At 47.9% G+C, this 21,632-nt stretch overlaps 2 protein-coding genes across 2 annotated transcripts; one reads left to right on the top strand and one right to left on the bottom strand.

Annotated features, from left to right (window-relative positions):
* Nucleotides 1-1,059: 1,059 nt before the first annotated feature.
* Nucleotides 1,060-2,384, top strand: LOC114213232 (protein SET-like). Its single transcript, XM_028108308.2, is given in 2 exon segments — nt 1,060-1,555; nt 1,558-2,384. Coding segments are annotated over 2 exon segments (870 nt in total). The 3' UTR covers nt 1,932-2,384.
* An 8,777-nt stretch (nt 2,385-11,161) lies between these two features.
* On the bottom strand, nt 11,162-21,584 carry AKR7A2 (aldo-keto reductase family 7 member A2). Its single transcript, XM_028108307.2, has 7 exons — nt 21,237-21,584; nt 18,717-18,904; nt 18,457-18,561; nt 14,998-15,094; nt 14,661-14,760; nt 13,913-14,042; nt 11,162-12,682 (listed from the first exon to the last, which is right to left on the bottom strand). The coding sequence occupies exons 1-7, from the start codon at nt 21,574-21,576 to the stop codon at nt 12,521-12,523; spliced, it is 1,122 nt and encodes a 373-aa protein (XP_027964108.2). The 5' UTR covers nt 21,577-21,584; the 3' UTR covers nt 11,162-12,520.
* Between the last annotated feature and the right edge of the window lie 48 nt (nt 21,585-21,632).

Genomic DNA, 21,632 nt, shown 5'->3' with positions numbered 1-21,632 from the left:
CAGGAAGCCTGCTTCTCCCTCTCCCATCCCCCCTGCTTGTGTTCCCTCTCTCCCTGTCTCTCTCTCTCTCTGTCAAATAAATTAATTAATTAAAAAAAAAAAAGTTGGACTGTCTATGGCTGAATGTCAAAGGAGATTGCAGAATACTACCAAAGACAAACAGGAACATTTCACAAGGACAAAGAAGTCAATTAATTAAAAGGACATAACAACGCTAAGTGTGTATGCACCTAATACCAGAGCATCATAGTACATGAAAAGATATAACTAAAGAAGAAATAGACAAACATGCAGTTACAGCTGGAGATTTCAGCACTCCTCTCAGTAATTGTAATCAGTAACTAATCATAGTTGACAGAAACTCAGTAAAGATACAAAGACTTGAACAACACTATTAACTGACTTAACATAATAGAGTACCCCAAGGGCACCTGGGTGGCTCAGTTGGTTAAAAGACTGCCTTCGGGTCAGGTCATGATCCTGGAGTCCCAGGATCGAGTCCCACATCGGGCTCCCTGCTCAGCAGGGAGTCTGCTTCTCCCTCTGACCCTCTTCCCTCTCGTGCTCTCTATCTCTCATTCTCTCTCTCTCAAATAAATAAATAAATAAAATCTTAAAAAAAAAATAGAGTACCCCAAAACAGAACGTTTATTCAAGTGCACATTCACCAAGATATGCCATTTTGGGGTTCATAAAACAAGTCTTAATAAAAGGATTCAAGCATAAAATTGTATCTCTGACCATAATGAAAGTACACTAGAAATCAGTAACAGAATGATTTATTTCCAGTGGTGCCTGGGTGGCTCAGTTGTTAAGCATCTGCCTTCGGCTTGGGTCACGATCCCAGGGTCCTGGGATTGAGCCCCGCATCAGGCTCCCTGCTCCGCGGGAAGCCTGCTTCTCCCTCTCCCACTCCCCCTGCTTGTGTTCCCTCTCTCGCTGTGTCTCTCTCTGTCAAATAAATAAACAAAATCTTTTTTTTTTTTAAAAAGAATGATTGGCAAGCGGGGCTTTTTCCAGACGTGACTCTCTCCTGGTTTCGTGGAGTTTCCTCACAGCATGGCCCCCAAACGCCAGTCTTCACTCCTGCCTCAAACGAAGAAGAAACCGAGACTACCTCCTGCCCCCAAGCTGCAGGAGACTTCGACATCTCAGCACTTGCCTAAGGGAGAAAAAGAACAGCAAGAAGCAATTGAACATATTGATGAAGTACAAAATGAAATAGACAGACTTAATGAACAAGCCAGTGAGGAGATTTTGAAAGTAGAACAGAAATATAACAAACTCCGCCAACCATTTTTTCAGAAGAGGTCGGAATTGATCGCCAAAATCCCCAATTTTTGGGTAACAACATTTGTCAACCATCCACAAGTGTCTGCACTGCTTGGGGAGGAGGATGAATAGGCGCTGCATTATTTGACAAGAGTTGAAGTGACAGAATTTGAAGATATTAAATCAGGTTACAGAATAGATTTTTATTTTGATGAAAACCCTTACTTCGAAAATAAAGTTCTCTCCAAAGAATTTCATCTGAATGAGAGTGGTGATCCATCTTCAAATCCACGGAAATCAAATGGAAATCTGGAAAGGATTTGACGAAACGTTCAAGTCAAACACAGAATAAAGCCAGCAGGAAGAGACAGCATGAGGAACCAGAGAGCTTCTTCACCTGGTTTACGGACCATTCTGATGCAGGTGCAGATGAGTTAGGAGAGGTCATCAAAGATGGTATTTGGCCACATCCGTTACAGTACTACTTGGTTCCCGATATGGATGATGAAGAAGGGGAAGGAGAAGAAGATGATGATGATGATGAAGAAGAAGAAGGATTGGAAGACATCGATGAAGAAGGAGATGAGGATGAAGGTGAAGAAGATGAAGATGATGATGAGGGGGAGGAAGGAGAGGAGGATGAAGGAGAAGATGACTAATGGAACACTGATGGATTCCAACCTTCCTTTTTTAATTTTCTTCAGTCCCTGGGAGCAAGTTGCTGTCTTTTTTTTTTTTTTCCTCCTCTTGTGCTCATTCGCCCTGTTTTTTGAAGTCTCTTTTCTCTCCCTTTATACCATGGTTCTCAACTTATTTTGGGGGGAAATACCTTGAGCAGAATACAGTGGGAAAAGAATCTCTACCCCTTTCTGTTCCAAATTCATTTTTATCCCTTCCTGTCTCAACAAAAACTTTATGGAATCAACACCACCGTGCTCTGTGGGAAAAAAGAAAAACCTTCTGCTCCCTTGGCTCTGCTGGAAGCTGGAGGGTGCTAGGCCCCTGTGTAGTAGTGCACAGAATTCTAGCTTTTTTCCTCCTTTCTCTGTATATTGGGCTCAGAGATTACACTGTGTCTCTATGTGAATATGGACAGTTAGCATTTACCAACATGTACCTGTCTACTTTCTCTTGTTTAAAAAAAAGAAAAAAAACTTAAAAAAATGGGGTTATAGAAGGACAGCAAAGGGTGGGTTTGAGATGTTTGGGTGGGTTAAGTGGGCATTTTGACAACATGGCTTCTCCTTTGGCATGTTTAATTGTGATGTTTAACGGACATCCTTGCAGTTTAAGATGACACTTTTAAAATAAAGCTCTCTCCTAATGATGACTTGAGCCCTGCCACTCGATGGGAGAATCAGCAGAACCTGTAGGATCTTATTTGGAATTGACATTCTCTATTGTAATTTTGTTCCTGTTTATTTTTAAATTTTCTTTTTGTTTCACTGGAAAGGAAAGATGATGCTCAGTTTTAAACGTTAAAAGTGTACAAGTTGCTTTGTTACAATAAAACTAAATGTGTACACACACACAAAAAAAGAATGATTTATTTCTGGAAAAAAATCTCTAACTATTTGGAAATTAAATAACACTTCTAAACAATCCATGGATCAAAGAAGTAATCACCAGGGAAATTAGAATAATTTTGAAAGTGGAAATATGACACATCAAATTTTCTGAGGTATAGTTAAAGTAGTTCTAAGAGGGAAATTTATAGTACCACAAGGACATATTATAAAAGAAGAAATTTCTCAGATTGATGAGCATCTGCCTTCAGCTCAGGTCATGATCCTGGGGTCCTGGGATTGAGCCCTGCGTTGGCCTCCGTGCTCAGTGGAGGGCCCGCTTCTCCATCTCCCTGTCCCACTCCCCCTGCTTGCGCATGCGCTGTCTGTCTCTCTCAAATAAATAAATAAAATCTTTACAAAAAAAATAAACTTCAGGAGTCTCAGCCTTCTCTACGCTCCCCACAACCCTCCCCACCCCCCAGTCCCTCGTTGAAAAGACCCATCAATCAGGCTGCAATATGTCCCACATTAGGTTTGCATGGTCACAGTTTTATTCAACTTGTTCCTCTATCCCGTCATAATTCTTGTCAAATGGAAGTTCACATTCTAGTTCCGTTTCTTTTTCTTTTTCTTTTCTTTTCTTTTCTTTGTTAAGAATACTTCATCAGTGACAAACTATATGTTGGCTAATTGAATCTAAATTAAAAAAAGATTTTTTGTGTGTGTGCTGTGTACTTCCTGATGCATCACACCAGGAAGGCACAAATAGCATGGTTGACTCACTCCTAGTAATGCTGAGATCAAGCAGAGCATTCATGTGATGTCAGCCTGCTCCCTCCACATAAAGTTCTCCATCCGTCTTCTTATGGTTTCATCTACTAATGAATGATCTTTGCCTAAATCTATGAAGACAGAGTTTTTAAGTCTGAGATTATGTTGTGCACATTCTAAATACTGGTCTTAGGACTAGAAGCAACATGTATAACCTTTCTGAGTACTTTAAAATGAGAAGTAGTTTTTCACTACATTTTTAATCTTTTAGGTAATTTTAGATTCATATGGAGTTGTAAGAAATAATACAGAAAGATTCCTTGTACTCTTGTACTCGTTTTCCCTAAGGAGTATCTTGCAAAGCCATACTACAAAACCATAACCAGGATACTGACATTGATACAGTCAAAATATTGTAGTTGTTGGGCGGCATGTCCCACAAATGTTAACTTAGATCATGCTGGTTCATGCTTCCTCTGAGTTCTTCTATATCCTTGCTGAGTCTCTGGGTAGGAGGTCTATCAATTGTTGAGAGAAGAATATTGAAGTCTCTAATTGTAATGGCGGATTTATCTATTTCTACTTTCTGGTCTATCAGGTTGTTTTTTGTTTTTAAAGATTTTATTTATTTGTCAGAGAGAGAGAGAGAGAGAGAGCGAGCGCACAAACAGGGGGAGCAGCAGGCAGAGGGAGCGGCAGGCTCCCGCAGAGCAAGGAGCCTGATGGGGGACTCGATCCCAGCACCCTGGGACCATGACCTGAGCTGAAGGCAGACGCTTAACCAACTGAGCCACCCAGGTGTCTCTATCAGTTTTTTTAATAGATGTTTTTATTTATTTGAGAGAGTGGAGGGAGGGGCAGAAGGAAGAGAATCTTCAAGCAGGCTCCCCAATGAGCGATTTATCCTAATTACAAAGAATCACTGGTAAGCGGGAGAAAACTTGTCAAGAGTTAAGGGCATCTCCAAGTACGTTATCCAATCCAATCATAAAGAAAGTGGGGTCATCCATTATCTCCATAAGTCCATAGTTAACCCATTGGAGTGCAGTATGCTCTGGCTTTTAGGGAAGGATTTTGTCATCCCAACCACACAGAATTGGTCAAGGTGATAGTTGAGCTATACATTTGTTGGGGGATTAATCCCATTTTTCAGCTGTTCAAATAATCATACGCCCATGAGGTCCTGTTTTTATCCCCACAGAATAACAAGCAAGAAGACTGTCTAATACACGAGCTATTGTGGCAATTTCTCTGAAGTTTATCTCAAGTAGTCTAGCTTAGGTAAACAACATTCGTTTAAAGACAATCAGAGGGACGCCTGGGTGGCTCAGTCGGTTAAGCGTCTGCCTTCGGCTCGGGTCATGATCCCAGGATCGTGGGATCGAGTCCCACATCGGGCTCCTTGCTCAGCAGGGAGTCCGCTTCTCCCTCTGCCTGCTGCTTCCCCTGCTATGCTTTCTCTCTCTCTCTCTGACAAATAAATAAACTAAAAAATAAAAATAAAAATAAAAAAATAAAATCAGAGCTAGAATTTAACACCCGCAAAGATGTGTTATTGAAACATAATTTCTCCCTATAATAACCCTCATTTTTAATCAGGACCTGTGGGCAGAAAGAGCTGCTGCCCCAGGGTTGTGAGGAGGAATTGATTCTATACTACGGCGTTGGGGGAGGTAAGGAAAAAGGGAGGTTTTCAAAAGAATTCTCATATGCTAAAGTGGACCTGCAAGATACTGGAGGTCTTGCCATTGTCAAGTTAAGGTTGTTTTTCCCTCTAGTAAAGCAATAACATTAAGACAGTTGGGAGCTCTGGGGCACCTGGATGGTTCTGTCAGCAAAGCGTCTGCCTTGGGCTCAGGTCATAATCCCAGGGTCCTGGGATGGAGCCCTGCATCGGCGGGGAGCCTGCTTCTCCCTCTCCCACTGCCCCTTCCCCTGCTTGTCCTCTCTCTCTCAAATAAATAAATAAAATCTTAAAAAAAAAAAAAGACAGTTGGGAGCTTCCTGGAAGAATGTCCCACAAATCCCACCCAGGAGTGTCAGCTTGTGCTTTGTCCTCATCTAGCCTTCTGTTCCCTCATCAAAGTGATGAGGGTAGAGCCCCATGATGTGACTGATGTCCTAATAAGAAGAGCAAGAGACTAGCGCTCTCTCTCCACCATGTGAGGGTAGACAGCCAAAAAGGCAGCAAAACACAAAGAGAGCTCTCACAGACACTGAATACTCTCGCCCCTTGATCTTGGACATTTCAGCCTCCAAAAACTGTGAGAAATAAGTATTTGTTGTTGAAGCCACCCAGTCTATGGTATTTTGTTATAGCAGCCTGAACAGACTAAGACAACTGGCATGAGCATCTTGAAATAATTGCTCTTTTTTGAAGTTAGAATACTGTCTGGAGATTATGATTTAACTCGTGCAATGCAGAAGATCCAGTTCATTTTTTTTTTAGATTGATTTATTTATGAGACAGAGAGAGGACATGAGTGGGAGGAGGGGCAGAAGGAGAGAATCTTCAAGTAGATTCCCCACTGAACATGGGCTCCATCTCAGGACTCCTAAGATCATGACCCAAGCTGAAACCAAGAGTCAGGCACTGCACTGACTGAGCCACCCAGGCGCCCCCAGAAGGTCCATTTTCTTATCACTATGACACATAACTTGATCTAGATTAAATAACTGTCCTTCTCAATTAAATCTGCTCATTTGTCATCCCAAGTTTCCTTATGCATGTCATAAGAGTCAAGCAGTAGTTGTTGATGTGCTGGTATCAATAATAGAAACACTTCACAAATAGAAAATACTGCCAGTTTTCTATCAGTGACAGACACTTCAGATAGAAAATCAGTGAATTCCAATAATCATTAAACTTTTCTTCCATCTACTTCATGCAATCAAAGTAAAGCTCTTGGAAGTTCATCTTTTTATTTTATTTATTTGAGAGAGAAAGCGCACAAGCAGGGGGAGCAGCAGGTAGAGGGAGAGGGAGAAGCAGGCTCCCCACTGAGCAGAGAGCCTGATGTGGGACTTGATCCCAGGATCCTGGGATCATGACCTGAGCTGAAGGCAGAGGCCTAACTGACTGAGCCACCCAGGCACCTCTCTTGGAGGTTCATCTTGTCAAAGGTAAAACATCTGACACTCTTGTGAATGCTAATTAATTAATTAATTAATTAAGCAGGCTCCACGCCTAACGTGGGGCTTGAACTCACAACCCTGGGATCAAGATCTGAGCTGAGATCAAGAGTCAGACATATATTGTTTTATTTTTATTATTTTTTATTTTATTTTATTTTTAAAGATTTTATTTATTTATTTGAGAGAGAGAATGAGAGACAGAGAACATGAGAGGGAAGAGGGTCAGAGGGAGAAGCAGACTCCCTGCTGAGCGGAGAGCCTGATGCGGGACTCGATCCTGGGACTCCAGGATCATGACCGGAGCCGAAGGCAGTCGCTTAACCAACTGAGCCACCCAGGTGCCCCTATTTTTATTATTTTTTAAAGATTGTATTTATTTATGTATTTGACAGAGAGAGAGAAAGCACAAGCAGGGGGAGAGTCAGGCAGAGGGAGAGGGAGAAGCAGGCTCTCTGCCAAGCGGGAAGCCCGATGCAGGGTTCAATCCTAGGACCCTGGGATCATGACCTGAGTCGAAGGCAGACAATTAACCGACTGAGCCACCCAGGTATCCCAAGAGTCAGACGTTTAACTGACTGAGCTACCCAGATGCCCCAGGAAGGCCATTTTAAATTCAGTTACAAAGTTCAACATAAAAAGTAAAAAGTTTAATATTGAAGATGGAAATGTTTTTGTAATGAACACACACAAATTTCGATGCACCATGGTGTCATATTAAAAATAGTCCTGGGGCGCCTGGGTGGCTCAGTTGGTTAAGCATCTGCCTTGGATCAGGTCATGATCCCAGGGTCCTGAGATCGAGCCCCGCATCGGGCTCCCCGCTCCGCGGGAAGCCTGCTTCTCCCTCTCCCGCTCCCCCTGCTTGTGTTCCCTCTCTCGCTGTGTCTCTCTCTCTGTCAATTAAATAAATAAATAAAATCTTAAAAAAAAAAGAAAAAATAGTCCTGTTAAATTAAAAATCTACGGAATAGAAATGCACTTTCTCAAAAGTAGTATGGCTCCTTGAATTCCCCTCTTCCTTATGGCTTCTAAAAGGTATTCAGAAGGCAAATTTGAGGCACTGATAATGTTCACCCCCACTTTTTTAAAAAAAGATTTTATTTATTTATTTGAGAGCAAGAAAGAATGAGAGATAGAGAGCACGAGAGGGAAGAGGGTCAGAGGGAGAAGCAGACTCCCTGCCGAGCAGGGAGCCCGATGCGGGACTCGATCCTGGGACTCCAGGATCATGACCTGAGCCGAAGGCAGTCGCTTAACCAACTGAGCCACCCAGGTGCCCCAGCCCCAATTTTTTTTTTTTTAAGATTTTACTTATTTATTTGACAGAGAGAGAGAGCACAAGGGGTGGCGGTGGGGGGGGGCGGCAGGCAGAGGGAGAGGGAGAAGCAGGCTCCCTGCAGAGCAGGGAGCCCAATGCAGGATTCGATCCCAGGACCTGGGATCATGACCCGACCCAGGCGCCCTCACCCCCACTTTCGACACTGGTGATGCTAACAAGCAGACCAGAATGGGAAGTAAGCAAGTATATCAGCACAGATGCCCTCCCTCGAGGCTCTAGCTTCAGTAGCCGCCTTTCTGCCACATTAATTCGAGTATACAAAATCTATCCCACGCCATTCTCCAGTCTTTTATACACCACGGGCCAGTTTCCTTAGTTTGAAGTTTAAGTATGTGCTGTTTTCCAGATCTAACTCTCTTCCTCTGTCTTTTGAAAAAGCTCGTTGGGTATAAAATGGCTGAATTCAAGCAACCATGAAACATGTGTGAGATGCGTTACCCAAAAGTTCTAATAGATGGAACATGACCTAGAGAACACATCCCTAATGGGTTTACTTGGGACTGAAGGTCACCCGGCCAGTCAAAAGGCTCATCTTCTTTTTTTTTTTTTTTAAAGATTTTATTTATTTATTTGATAGAGACAGCGAGAGAGGGAACACAAGCAGGGGGAGTGGGAGAGGGAGAAGCAGGCCTCCCGCTGAGCAGGGAGCCCGATGCGGGGCTCGATCCCAGGACCCTGGGATCATGACCTGAGCCGAAGGCAGACGCTTAACGACTGAGCTACCCAGGCGCCCCAAAAGGCTCATCTTCTTGACTTGACCATTCAGGACCATTGCTCCCTGTGGCAGAGGTTGTCTTCCCCAAATGACCATCTGTTCTCTCATATTCTCTTCTACAACATAATGTTGACACTCACCCCATGGGGCAAGAGTGAGGCTGTGGATTTCCAAAGATGGGACATATAGGGCATGATGGCTTCTGCCTGGTTTTGGGGGGATGCTTGCCTTGGAAGCCAGCTCCCACGCTTTGAGGAAGCCCAGGCTACAGGGAGGGGGTCCCAGGTAAGTGTGCCGCTTGACCACAGCAGCTGGGATTCCTGCTCACGATCAGCATCAACTGCCAGACGTGTGGGAGCCCTGGCCTTCGGGTGATATAGCACCTCCAGCTTTAAGGTCCCTTCTCAAGACAGTGGGGAGAGATAAGCATTCCCCACTGAGACATAATTTGCACATCACACATACAAAGTGTCTAATTCAATGGTTTTTAGTGTATTTGGAGTTGTACAACCATCACAGTTCTAGAGCTTTCCATCACCCCCCACGAGAACCCTGATCTCATTAGCAGCCACTCTCCATTTCTTCCAACACCCCTTCTAGCCCTCAGCAACCGCTAATAGACTTTCTGTCTCTAGTCAATTTACCTGTTCCAGACATTTCATATAAACCAAATCATCCACTAGGAGGGCTTCTGTGACTGGCTTCTTCCACTTAGTGTGTTTTCAAAGTTCGTCCACATGGTAGATGTTTCTTTACTTCGTTCCTTTTTATTGCTTTTCCACCGTATGAATAGGCCACCTTTTATTTGTCCATTCATGAGCTGATGGACATTGGGCTGTTGCCACTTTCTGGGTATCGCTGTTATGAACATCCAGGTACAAATTTTTGTGTGATGTTTTCACTTCTCTTGGGTGTATACCTAAGGGATGGGATTGCTGGGTCATATGGTAACTCTAGGTCTTACGTTCTGAGGAACTGCCAGACTGTTTTCCAGAGTGCCTGCACCATTTTACATTCCCACCAGCAGTGTAGGAGATTCCAAATTCTCCACATCCTTGTCAACACTCGCTATTGTCTTTTACTTTAGCCATCCTGCTGGGTGTGAAGTGGCTTCACTGTGGTTTTGATTTACTTTCTCTAATGGGTCATGATGTTGAACAGCTTTTCACGTTTATTGGCCCTGTGTATATCTACTTCAGAGAAAGGTCTATTCCGGTACTTTGCCTGTTTCTTAGATTGGGTTTTCTATCTTTTATCATTGAGTTGTAAGAGTAGTAGATACAAGTTCCTTATGAGATATGTGATTTGCAAATATTTCTTCCCATTCTGTAGGTTGTTTTTTCACTTTTTTTTTTTTAAGATTTTATTTATTTCTGAGAGAGAGAGAGCACAAGCAGGGGGAGTGGCAGGCAGAGGAAGCAGGTTCCCCAATGAGCAAGGAGCCCGATGTGGGACTCAATCCCAGGACCCTAGGATCAGGACCTGGGCCGAAGGCTGATGCTTAACTGACTGAGCCACCCAGGAGTCCCAGCCTTTTCACTTTCTTTAAGATTTTATTTATTTGAGAGAGAGAGAGAGAGAGAACAAGTAGGCAGAGTGGCAGGCAGAAGCAGACTCTCCACTGAGCAGGGAGCCCGATGCCGGACTCGATCCCAGGACCCTGGGGTAATGACCCGAGCTGAAGGTAGACACTCAACCGAGCCACCCAGGCGCCCACCTTTTCACTTTCTTGATGGTATCCTTTAAAACACACACATTTAAAATTTTGATAATGTCTAATTCTTTTTTTCTTCTGTTGCTGGTGCTTTTGGTGTCATCTAAGAGACCATTGCCTAACCCAAGAGCGTGAAGATTTACTCCTCTCTTTTAAGAGGTTTATAATTGTAGCTTTTACATTTAGGTCTACAATCCTAGAGTTCATTTTGTGTGAGTGTGGATGGTGTGAGGAAGGGGATCAACTTCATTCTTTTGCATGTGGATATCCAGCTGTCCGAGCTTCAGTTGAAAACTATTGTTTTCCTATTGAATTGTCTTTACACACTTCTCTAAAATCAATTGAAAGTACATATAAAGGTTTATTTCTGGACTCTCGGTTCTATTTCACTGATCTGTATGTCTGCCCTTACCCCACTACCACACTCTTATTACTATAGCTTCTGGTAAATTTCAAAATCAAGAATCAGAGATTGTAGTCTTCTTATTCAAGATTATAGCTATTCTGTGTCCCTTGAACTTCTATATGAATTTTAGGATTTGTTTATGAATTTCTGTTAAAAAAAAGATAAAACAAAAAACCGGTTGGACTTTTGATAGGGACTGCTTTGAATCTTTATAATTTGGGGGACTTTGTCACTTTAAGCAACTCAATTTTAGGATAGCTAATCGTACGATGGTAACTGATACGCCATCCCGTTCAGGGGAAGAATGCATTTTATTGTGGATGAAGACAAGAGAGGGTGACTGTTTCTGTAGGGAATACAATTTTGTCTGCAAGGTGTCTCCCTCTAGATGGTAAACGGGACATTTCTTAGAACAAAGAGTGTTTCTTTTTTTTTAAAGATTTTATTTTTTTAATTTATTTATTCATGAGAGACAGAGGAGGAGAGAGAGAGAGAAGCAGAGGGAGAAGCAGGCTCCCAAGGAGCAGGGAGCCCGATGCAGGACTCGATCCCAGGACCCTGGGATCATGACCTGAGCCGAAGGCAGACGCCCAACCATCTGAGCCACCCAGGCGCCCACAAAGAATGTTTCTGATTGGTGGTTTGGTCTGGCATTTCCACGCTGAGCCCCCTTCCTCACTTCAAGATAAGCAAGCTCCAAGTGCTGACTTCTGCTGCTTGGCCCATACCCCAGCCCCCTGGCCAGGGCTAGACTGATTTTTCTGCACTGGGAATGGTCAAGAAGCAACCCTCAAACCTGGGATTTTTCTTCCCCAGCGTTGGGTGCCCCCTGCTTGGAGTGGGGGTTTGTCAAGGGAAATGAGGACCATGGCTGCCCAGGCCACCCTTCCAGCTCCAACAGCAGGAGACCCAGGGCAAGGCTGAGAGTCCTACAGATGACAAGGAGACAGGAGGCTTTCACCAGGACAAGAGTAAAGCCACTGCTGACATTGAGTCTGTTAAAAATGTCATGCAGCATCTTAGGAGGTGCCCAGGAACATTGTTCTTCTTCTCAGTGGGGATGCTATTGGGAGCTTTTTGGCCCCAAGGATTCTATTTCTAGATGCCTCTATTTCCTGGGGTGATTCTGAATAAGAGAAAGTATACTTCAGGGTGCGTGGCCTGCTTTTCTTCTCCTGTGCACAGCTGAGTGAGGGCCACCTCAGCCCTGCTGTTGAGAGCTCAGGCTGGATTCAGGACAGAAGGCAGGAGAGAGCCTCCTGAGGGCAGTGTGTGCTCTACCTCTGCCCTCTGGAGACTCCAGCTTGTGCTTCTGCCCTGTTGGCAGTAAGCTCCCGGGCAGGATAAAAACAGGCCGGATAAAAACAGGCCGCAGACAGTAAAGGAGACAGGTTCGTGGGGTTTACTGAGGGCCCAGGCAACAGCCCGGTCAAGTGCCGGCTTTATTCCGACAGGAACGTCCCAAGTGGACCACAGCCCCAGGCTTTACACGCCACAAAGGCATCTGGGAGCCAGGAGGGAATCTAGAAAAATATTGCATTGAGCCAGACAATCAAAAAAGACCATGTTAAATCAACTTAAGGCAGCCTGGTCAGGATGAGAGAACAGAAGAGGTGGCGGAAAAGAGAGAAACCTTTGGCAGCTGGAGTCAGGACTGGCCCTAGCGGAAGTAGTTGGGACATTCGTGGGCGACCAGGTGCCAGGCTCGATCGAAGGCCTGCACCACAGCCGGCTCCAGGGGCCCTTCCTCGGTCGCCGCCAAGTTCTGTGTCAGCTGCTCCACGCTGGACATGCCCAGGATGACCGCGTCCCTGTGGGCACCCTGCAAGGGGTGACAGCCAGATGTGAACACATTATGCACCGTGGTGGCTCCAGGCGCACACCCTCCATCCCCGCCCTGCCTCTGCCGAGACCCGGGCTCTGATGTTTATTTATGCCGAATATAGTTCCCTAAGGAACTTGAGATGCCTTCAGTGATTTTAACGATGTGACTCCAAACCCTGTCTTCTTTCCCTCTGCTCGTCCTCAGACACAGCTGTGCTCAGAGCCCAGCTCGGCCACTCAGCTGGGTGCGCTTGGCTTAGTTCTTCCTCCTCTTGGTGACTCAATCTTCTCTGTCTTCGGCGTGGTGACGGGAATGAGAAACTATGTCAGGCAGCGCGCCCCCGGTTTTTGAGAAACTACTCTATGTCCGTCAAACCCTGGGCAACTGTGTCAGGCTGATGCAGGAGACACGTTTTAGCGAGGGAGACCGGGGACGCCGAAGAGCGAGGGGGGCCCCCAACTCCCACCGAGGAGCGAGTGAGGCTGAGGAGTTTTGAGAAATTTTCTACCCCCCACACAGCTGTGTGGACCCAGCTCCTCCCTCGGTGGAATGGCACTTCATGGGGCTGGAAGACAGACTAAATGCACGTATGCGAAGCCCTCATCCGGGGCCTGGTGCTCAGACAGCTACTAAGAACAACGGAACGACTGCTTGACTGCTCCGCAGCTCTCACCAGGAGAAACTTCAGAGGGGAAAACTGCTTAGGTGTTAGTGCCTGGCTGGCTGAGTCATGGGGCACACGACTCCTGGTTTCGGGGTTGTGAATTCGAGCCCTACACTGGGTGTGGACATTACTTAAAAATAAAATCTTTTTCTTTTTTTTTTTTAGACATAGGCTCCATGCCCAACCTGGGGCTTGACCTCACAACCCTGAGATCAAGAGTCACAAGCTGGGACCCCTGGGTGGCTCAGTTGGTAAAGCCTCTGCCTTCGGCTCAGGTCATGGTCCCAGGGTCCTGGGATGGAGCCCCGCATCGGGCTCCCTGCTCAGCATCTTCCTGTTCCCCTCCTCCTGTTAGTGATCTCTCTCTCACTCTGACAAATAAATAAATAAATAAATAAAATTTTTCTATATGCTCCACTAACTGAACCAGCCAGGCACCCCCAAGTAAAATCTTTGGAGGCAAAAAACCCCCAGGAAAACATGACTTAGAAATGACCTAAAGATAATTCTGGCTCTGTTACAAGGGCAGCAGTGGCCCCCTCCCCCCGGGACAGCCGGCTCACCTGCAGCTGGGAGTGGTGGTACATCCAGCGGAGGGCGGCCGAGGTCATGCTGGGGACGCTGCCGCCATACACAGCCTGCAGGGCCTTCTCCACCAGGGCAATGGCCTCGAAGTAGTGCTCCTTCCAGAAGCTGGGCAGGTGAACGGGGTGGCACAAGGGTCAAAAACTGGGGGGGGGGGGGTCACATCAGGGCTACATCCACAAAGCCAAGCAAGGCAGCTGTGTCCACCCAACTCGGCGGGGAGGAGCGCTGAGCGTTCTTCCAGCAGTGGGCCAGCTTGATTGGGCAGCAGAACCACCGGGCACAGGAGGCAGCCAGAGGGGCCTCAACGAACACCTCAAAGACATCTTTAACCTCTTTATGAGTTCTTAAGACCTCATAACGCCTGCCCATTTTACCCAGTGAAGCAAAGGTAACAAGATGGGGGCGGGGGGCAGGACTCGGCCCCAGGCCTCCTGAGCGTGGATCCAGGGCTTGCTCTTTCTTTCCTGGCAAGTGGTAAGCCCTTCTCAGGGAAGTGCTAGGCCTTGGAAGACCCAGTATAAAACCCAGGGGTCACTATTTGCTCACAGAGCTCCCAAGAAAGCAAGAAATGCAGCAGAATTTGGTCATTTCTGCAGGAATCAAGACATGGGCCCAGGCAGCAGGGAAGACCTGGAACCCCCAGGAAAGCTGCCTAGAATTTCTCCATGTCCGATAAAGGGGACCCTGCCCCCCCAACCCTGACGCAGCCCATCCCCCGCTCACCGATTCCTGTAGGTCTCAGCCCAGTTATTCCCGAAGAAGCGGCCCACAGGCTGTTTCCCGTCCTTGTCCTCAAACTTGTACTTGCCCGTCAGCAGGCCCCCTGTGGGGAGACTGCCATCAGAGCCAGGCCCACCCTGCCCCAAGAGGCTGTTCTGGACTGGTGGGGGGGAGGATGGAAGAAGGGATGGAAGACACAGCCCAGTCTATTTTCAAACCCCTTCCCGCTTCCCAGGGCCTGGGCCAGGCATCTACTGGGTCAGGAAGAGGCAGAGACGGGGCCAGGAATGGCCTCCCACCCCAGGGGGAGCCCGCCCCCCTGCCCCAGAGCAGCCCGTACCAGCCAAAGGGTTGTAGGCGTAGAACCTCAATCCGAAGTGCCTAAGGCAGGGGAAGAGCTCCGTTTCCACCTGCCGGGTGGTAGCGTTGTACATGCCCTGTACATAGAAGGTTGCTAGTGTCAAGGGAAGGAACCCCAGCCTGGTTTGTTTGTTTTTAATTTAAATTCAATTAACATATAACGTATCATTACTTTCAGAGGTAGAGGTCAGTGATTCATCAGTCTTATATAGCACCCAGTGGTCATTACATCACGAGCCCTCCTTCATGCCTGTCACCCATTTATCCCATCCCCCCACCCCTCCAGCAACCCTGTTTGTCTCCTGTGATTAAGAGTATCTTATGGTTTGTCTCCCTCTCTGATTGTCTTATTTTTTCCTCTCTTCCTCTATGATCCTCTGTTTGTTTCTTAAATTCCACGTGAGTGAGATCATATAATTCTTTCTCTGACTTATTTTGCTCAGCATAATACCCTCTAGTTTCATCCATGTTGTTGCAAACGGCAAGATTTCATTTTTTTGATGACTGAGTAGTATTCCATTGTGTGTGTGTGTGTGTGTGTGTGTGTGTGTATTACATCTTCTTTATTCATTCATTCATTCATTCATCTGTTGATGGCCATCTGGGCTCTTCCTGTAGTTTGGCTATTGTGGACATCGCTGCCATAAACACTAGGGTGCAGTTGCCCCTTCGGATTACTACATTGATTCGTTGAGGTAAATCCATAGTAGTGCAATTGCTGCATTGTAGGGTAGCTCTATTTTCAAATTTTTGAGGAACCTCCCTACTGTCTTCCAGAGTGAATGTGATGAGGGAACAGAAGGCAAGCTGAGGACAAAGCAGACGCTGACACCCCACAACACCCCCCACCCCAGATGGGATCTATGTGACATTCCTCATGCACTCCTGGTTGCCCTAAAGCTAAGGAAAGGAAAAACAAAGTTACCTTACAGAGATCACAATCCTGCAAGACCTGAGTCTCCCTCAGTTTACAAATGTCTTAGCAATTTACAAGAACAAAGCATTTCTATCAATAACCTAGCTTCCAGAAGGAAATGTAGATAAAATTAAATGTCCTTATAACCTGCAGCCCATTGACAGATACTTGAAGGGGGCAGAGTGTAATGTTCCTCCAGGAAGCTCCCAACTACCCTCCTGTTAATGCCTTGCTAGAGGGAAAAACGACCTTAACTTGACAATGGCAAGGACTCTGGCATCCTGTGAGTCCTCTTAACATATGAAAATCCTTTTGAAAACCTCCCTTTTCCTTACCTCCCCCAACCCCATAGTATACAATCAGCCACCCCTCAACCACGGTGCAGCAGCTCCTTCTGCCCACAGGTCCTGTCCCCAGTGCTTTCATAAACCACCATTTTGCACCGAAGACGTCTCAAGAATTCTTTCTTGGTCTTCAGCTCTGGACCTCACTCCACTGAACCTCACCTATGTTCCAAAACCTCATCGGATGCACCAGCTTGCATTCCCACCAACAGTGCAGGAGGGTTCCCCTTTCTCCACATCCCCACCAACATCTGTCTGTTCCTGACTTAATATTAGCCATTCTGACTGGTGTGAGGTGGTATCTCATTGTGGTTTTGATTTGGATTTCTCTGGTGCTGAGTGATGTTGAGCACTTTTTCGTACGTCTGTTGGCCATTTGGCTGTCTTCTTTGGAGAAATGACTGTTCATGTCTTCTGCCCATTTCTTGATTGGATTAGTTGTTCTTTGGGTGTTGAGTGTGGTAAGTTCTTTATAGATTTTGCATACTAGCCCTTTATCTGATAAGTTATTTATAAATATCTTCTCCCATTCTGTCGGTTGTCTTTTGGTTTTGTCGACTGTTTCCTTTGCTGTGCAAAAGCTTTTTATCTTGACAAAGTCCCAATGGTTCATTTTTGCCCTGGCTTGCCTTGCCTTTGAAGTCGTGTCTAGCAAGAAGGTGCTGTGGCCGAGGTCACAGGGTTTGCTGCCTATGTTCTCCTCTAGGACTTTGATGAATTCCTATCTCACATTTAGGTCTTTCATCCATTTTGAGCCTATTTTTGTGTATGATGTAAGGAAATGGTCCAGTTTCATTCTTCTGCATGTGGCTATCCCCACCTTTTTTTTTAAGATTTATTTGAGAGAAAAAGAGCACATGTGTGTGGGGAGGAGGGCAGGGGGAGGGGCAGAGGGAGAGAGAGACTCAAGCGGACTTCACGCTGAGTATGGAGCTCAATGTGGGACTCAATTTCACAACCCCCAAATCAGACCTGAGGTGGAACCAAGAGTTGAACACTTTAACCGACTGTGCCACCCAGGTGCCCCACCCCCTCCCAGGCTTCTGTTAAAACTATCGGTCAAAAACCTGCCCAGGACTTCAGCAATGATATCCCAAATCACTAGTGGTAGCAGGGGATGGGGAGATGGTGCTGGGCCCAAGGTAGGGAAACTGGACTGGCTATATCATTCCCCAGATATCTATTGTTGCCAAACACAAGCAAGTCCAGCCAGGTTTCTGCTTCTGCCTCCCACAGATGTTAAAGCCAAATTAAAAACAAAGAAAGAAGTGTCCATCGAGAGATGAATGGATAGAGAAGATGTGGTATACATACACAATGGGGGACTGCTCGGCCATATAAAAAAGGAGATCTTGCCTTATGTGATGACATGGAGGAATCTACAGAGTGTAAGTGAAATAAGCCAAAGAAAGACAAATACTGTATGGTTTCATTTACACGTGGAACCCAAAAAACAATAGAGCAGAAACAGACCCATATATAGAGAGAGCAAACTGCCAGTAGTCAGAAGGGAGGGGTTGGGGAACGGGCAAAAAGGGAGGACAAGGATCGGAGCTACAGGCTTCTGTTGGAACGAGCAGGGAGGAAAGGTACAGCAGAGGGAATATAGTAGATGGTACTGTATGTAGCCGCTTGCAGGCCGACCACTTGTAGTGAGCACAGCATCACACAGACTACTATGTTGCACACCTGAAACTAACATTGCGCGTCAAGTCTACTTCAATTAAAAAGATACACACACACACACAGAAAGAAGAAAGACGATCACAATAGAGGTGGGCTGTGTAATCACAGCAGATGCTTACAAATACTCGCTGAGTGCATGAAAATGAAGTCAATACTGGAGGCTCCTCTGGGGCATCGGGAAAGGCTTCCAGGGGACAAGCCATCTAAGTGAGGCCTGAGCACTTCTACCCGGTGGGGGGGGGGGAGGGGAAGAACGGTCCAGGCTCACGCCCACAGGCAGCGAGCAGGAAGGAAGGGCCCGCGGAGCACGTGCCGGTAGGAAGGGGAGCCAAGGCCAGAGCGAGTAGGTGCCTGCTGGCCAAGCTGACGAGCGTGCGCGTCCTCCCCAAGACACAGGCTGTCAGCGGGGCGGCAGCTGCGATGGAGAGGAGGCAGTGGGAGGGGCCGAGAGAACCGGGGATCAGCCGGGCCCCCCCGCAGCCCTGGCCCTCACCTGGTACACAGTGGGCAGGATCCAGCCGTTCCTCCTGCAGAGGGTGCAGATCTCGGCCACCTCCCAGGCGGCATAGTTGGAGAGGCCAAGCTCCACGAACTTGCCCTGCAGGGGAGAGGCCTCGGTCAGAACCCACCGCGGCCCAGGACACTGCAAAGGGGAGATGGGGGTGGGGACCCTGGGAGTGGGGTCTGTCCCCGGCTCTGCTCTGGGACGACCCTGGTGCCTCCACTCTCCTGGAGCTTGGGGGCCCGCCTCACCTCCTGGTGCAGCTGGTGGCAGGCACGCAGCGTCTCCTCCACGGGGGTGTTGTGGTCAGGGGCATGTAGGTAGAAGAGGTCCACCCGGGGGCACTGCAGCCGTTTCAGGGATGTCTCCAGCTGGGCCCGGACACCGTCAGGCTTCAGTGACTTCCCTTCCCAGGGATTGGCCTTGGTAGCGATTTTCACTTTGAAGGGAGCATGCAATGGTTACAAGGCTTACTACGTGACCCTGTCTAAATTATTTCAGTTCTCTGAGCCTCCATTCTCTAATCTGTAAAATGGGGGTATAACAACAGAACTGTCCTCATAGGGAGCTCATGAGCATTAAATATGCAAGTTCTCAATGTTCACAGCTGTTATAATCACTAGTGTTAGTCAGCATGATAGGCCTTGCCTGGAGGCGCACTTGCTCCCTCCCCTCAAGGAGCTCATAGCCTAAAGGTGATGTTACGATAAGGTAAGTGCAATGGAGAAAAGCCCTAGCGCTAAAGGAGCCCAGAGTAGAGGAGTGTGGCCATCCTGGGACTTCTAGGGAGGGCTTCCTATGAGTGAGACCCAGGAGCCGAGTCTCTTAAGAATGAGTCCCGGCCAACAGGGAAGGATGGGAAGCAGATTCCAGAGCCTGGGAAGATGGAGTCACAAAGGAACACACATAGTACGTGGAAGCCCGTTCCTGCAATTCGGAGTTCCACGAGCATTGACTCCAGGTAGGGAACAGTGGGGCAGGGGGCCAAGAGAAGGGTGACAGACCTAATCACAAATCCCATCAACCAAAGTCAGCTACGTTCAGTGTGTCTGTGGTCGGGAGGAAACTCAAGGGAGCAGGCCTTGGAACAGGGAGGCAAGAGGCTGCGGCGAGAATTCTGCAGAGAGACAGCGGCCCATTCCTCTAGGAACTCAGCCGCCTCGATGTTAATTACTTTCCTAAGGGCAAGAGGTAATCTTAGCCTGACGCTCCTCCCTGCCTTTCCCCAGGATCCTGTACGTCTACTTTAACATATAAAACTCCTTTGGAAACTTCCTTTATCTCTACCCCCGCAAGATACATGTTGGTAATCATCCTCCAAGCATATGGCCCACTGATACACATCTGAAGGGTTTCATGACTGAGTTTTTACTAAACAGTAATAAATTCCTTTTTTTTTTTTAAAGATTTATTTATTTATTTTAGGGGGAGGAGCAGAGGCAAGAAAGAGAATCTTAAGCAGACTCCAAACTGAGCAAGGAGCCCGACATGGAGCTCAAACCCACGACCCTGACTGAAGTCACGACCTCAAGAAACCAACCAACTTTAACCAACTGCGACACCCGGGTGCCCCATGACCTTTTCCTAACAATAGCTAGGTCCCTCAAAGTCCTGGAAACCTTGTTTCCAAAACATCTTGGAGGATTGTGCTGTCCCTAACGCCCTCCCAACTTGAAAAAATATAACCAGTCACCCATCACAACCCCAGTGCTGTTCTTTCTGCTCACCAGTCCTGCCCCCATACTCTGATAAAACCATCTTTTTGCACTGAACAAGTCTCAAGAATCTCAAGAATTCTTTCTTGGCGGGCAGCTCCAAAGCCCATTTACCCATGTAGCCACCACAATCCAGGCACCCTCTTAGGCATTTCCAATAGCATCAGGCTGATGAGGGACAGCCCTTCCCACAAACCTACATCCTCCACTCAAGCCGCGCCTGTCTACTGGCCGTCCCTCCACATAGCAAACGCTACATTTCCAAACCTGGTCTGCACAGCTCTGCCCTCAGCCTTTGATGCCCCTTTCTCCCATTCTCTTCCCAGCAAACTACTATTGGTCCTTTAAGGCCCAGCTCCAGTGTTCTCTGAACCTTCTCTAGTGCCTCTCCCTGACCGCTTAATCCCCCAAAAGGGCTTCCTCTTCTGGGCTTCAACCTTCCCCATTAGACTCTAAGCTCCCTGCGGGTGGGTTGGAACCACTTTCCCTCCTATAGCCCCATAACAAACCTCCCCACTCCACAGGTACCACCCCTGATCCCCCAGCTTGGTTTGTGACCCAGTTGCAGCTCTCTCTGGGAGCCAGGGTACTGCCAACTGAACTGAGCAAAGGCTAGGGACTGATAAAGACCAGGATGAGAAGAGGGTGCTCAGGGAGCCACGGGCAGCGAGGGCAATGGGGAAAGGGGCGGTTTGGGGCACCTGGCAAGGTTCGAGGGGGTACTGCATAGCTCTGGAGACCAGTGCCACAGGGAGGTGCCCCAAGAAAGCAAGGTGGGAGGAAGCGAAGGACTAGACCAGGCTCCGGGTAAGACTGGGGGGGTGGGGGTGGGGGGAGAAGGTTCCTGAGCTGCAACTCCCAGAGGAAAGAGAAGGGGAGGGGAAGGCACTGTCCGGCGGTCCGGGACGACACGCGCACGGGGCCTGAGGAGCAGGGGGGTGGTCCAAGGGGCGGTCAGCTCCCGGAAGGGGCTGAAGCCGTCGGTCCTCACCACGGGCCGGGCCACGGCTGGGGCCGGGTGTGCGCCGCGCGGTACACGGGAAGGTAGAAGGTTACCTCTGCAGTCGCCGCCGCCCAGCCCGAGGCCCAGGCCGCCCAGCACGATCTCGGACTGGCCGTCGCCGTACATGAAGGCCGTGTCCAGCTCCGTGTGGCCGCGCTCCAGGAAGACACGCACGGCCGCGGCGCTGGCGGACGCGTCCATGCGGCGCCCCATCTCCACGGTGCCAAGCACCGTGGCGGGCCGAGCCGGGGCCCCGGAGGCGGCCCGCGGCGGCGACAGCGGCCGGGACATGGCGGCGGAGGCAGCGGAAGCGGCGCGAAGCTGAGGCGCCAGGGGACCACGAACGCAACGCACCGCGCCACGGGCCACCGAGCGAAACAAGGCGCTTAGCATAACGTCGGCGCCTGCGCCCTGGGGCACCTGGAGTCCCGCCCACCACGCCACGGGGG

Source organism: Eumetopias jubatus, unplaced genomic scaffold (genome assembly GCF_037043125.1).
Source record: "Eumetopias jubatus isolate StellerSeaLion01/CBP00866 unplaced genomic scaffold, mEumJub1_p1.0 scaffold_4, whole genome shotgun sequence".
Lineage (NCBI taxonomy): Eukaryota > Metazoa > Chordata > Mammalia > Carnivora > Otariidae > Eumetopias > Eumetopias jubatus.
Note: the sequence above shows the minus strand (reverse complement) of the source record. Positions and strands in the feature narration are given on the sequence as shown.